Here is a 1,390-nt window from a genome sequence, read left to right on the forward strand (position 1 = left end):
CAACGCCCTCCTCCGCGCTCCTGGGTGCTCAGCCAGGACATCGGTTGCTTATTTTACCGGAAAAGGGGAAAATGGCCCTTTCTGGGGGGCGCCTGCTGCCTTAGCTCATCGCGCGGCCGCTTTTGGCTCTCCTTCGCGGGACCGCGCTGCGGGGAGCCCGGCTGCGCGGCYGCCGCTCCGCGGAGCAGGCACACGAGCAGAGCCGAAGCTGCCGCTTTCCTCCSGGCAGGGAACGGAGCTGCTCGTCCCGGGAGCCCCGAGACGCAGGTAAAACCGGCGGCCGCGTCCCCCCCTCCCCAGCCACGCGCCCGCGGCCTCCGCGTGCCACCCGCCGCGGCTCGTTCCCGCGTGTCCCAGGCGGCCCCGGCTTGCGACGGCACCGACAGCAGCGAGGAGGAGGAGGAGGAGGAAGACCGTGGCGTGGGGGAGCGGCGGTGCCGCCGCGAGGCCGAGCGGGCCGACGTCCTGCAGCCGGAGCAGCAGCTGGCGACGAAGACGCAGGAGCGCGAGCAGCTCTTGGGCGGCCGCCAGCCAGCGGCACGCGGTATCCGGGAGCGGGAGCAGCTGCTGCCCGGCACGGAGAGCGATGCCAGGGCAGAGCCGAGCCGGGACGGGCGATGCCTGATCCTCCCGGCTGAGCACGTGCAGGAGCCGAGGGGCAGGGAGGAGGAGGAGCAGCGGGATGAGCCGGAGGCCGCCCGCGGGAGGCTGCGGGAGCTCGAGGGCCACCTGGAAGCCCCGCTCGCCGCCTCCGAGGCGGATGAGCGGCGGCTCCGGGCGCTGCTGGCGCCGTTCCTCGCCAGGCTGCGGGACGCCTGCGCCAGGCTGCGGGAGGAGAAGCTCGGCGCCTTCGCCCGCAGCGCGGCGCTGAGGAAGGAGGYGGAGGAGGCCCTGGGGCGCGAGCCGCGAGGCGAGGCGGTGTCRGCCGACGCCGTCCGGAAAAGCCGGGCGGCCTGGGAGAAGCTGGCGCTGGGGCTGGAGCAGGCGCTGAGCCGCGCCGACGAGAGCAGCGCCGAGCTGCTGCGGAGGTGCCGGCCCCTCCTGGAGACCCTCGGGGCCMCGCTGAGCCGGGAGCAGCCCGGGGGGCCGCTCCGCGGGGCAGCGCCTTCCCGAGAGAGCGGCACGGCCACGCCGGAGGAGGCGAATCCGGGCCGCCCGGAAAACAGCCGGAGCCGAGTGGGCGTGACAGAGAGCGAGGCCGAAGAGCGGCGGCGGGCGAGGAGCTCCAAGCCGGAGGAGGCGGCGCTGGGKCTCAAGGAGAGCAACGGGAAGCTCCTGCGCGAGCTGGCCCGGCTGGGCCGGGAGCGCGAGCGGCTGCGGGAAGAGCTGCGCGGGCTGCGGGAGCGGGACGAGGCGGCGCGGCTCAGACGGCGGGTGGCGGCGCTGCGGG

The 1,390-nt window shown here is 75.7% G+C and overlaps 1 protein-coding gene across 1 annotated transcript in view; it reads left to right on the forward strand.

The window, feature by feature from the left end:
• The window catches only part of LOC146593118 (uncharacterized), a gene marked incomplete at its 3' end in the record, with an annotated part of 2,141 nt that extends 771 nt beyond the window's left edge, over positions 1 to 1,370 (forward strand). The window contains exon 2 of the mRNA XM_085309889.1: positions 230 to 1,370. Coding sequence (XP_085166015.1) covers positions 230 to 1,370 — 1,141 coding nt within the window. The remainder of the gene's footprint in view (positions 1 to 229) is intronic.
• Positions 1,371 to 1,390: the final 20 nt, after the last annotated feature.

Source organism: Rhea americana, unplaced genomic scaffold (assembly GCF_003343005.1).
Source record: "Rhea americana isolate MKP2758 unplaced genomic scaffold, rheAme1 scaffold_305, whole genome shotgun sequence".
NCBI lineage: Eukaryota > Metazoa > Chordata > Aves > Rheiformes > Rheidae > Rhea > Rhea americana.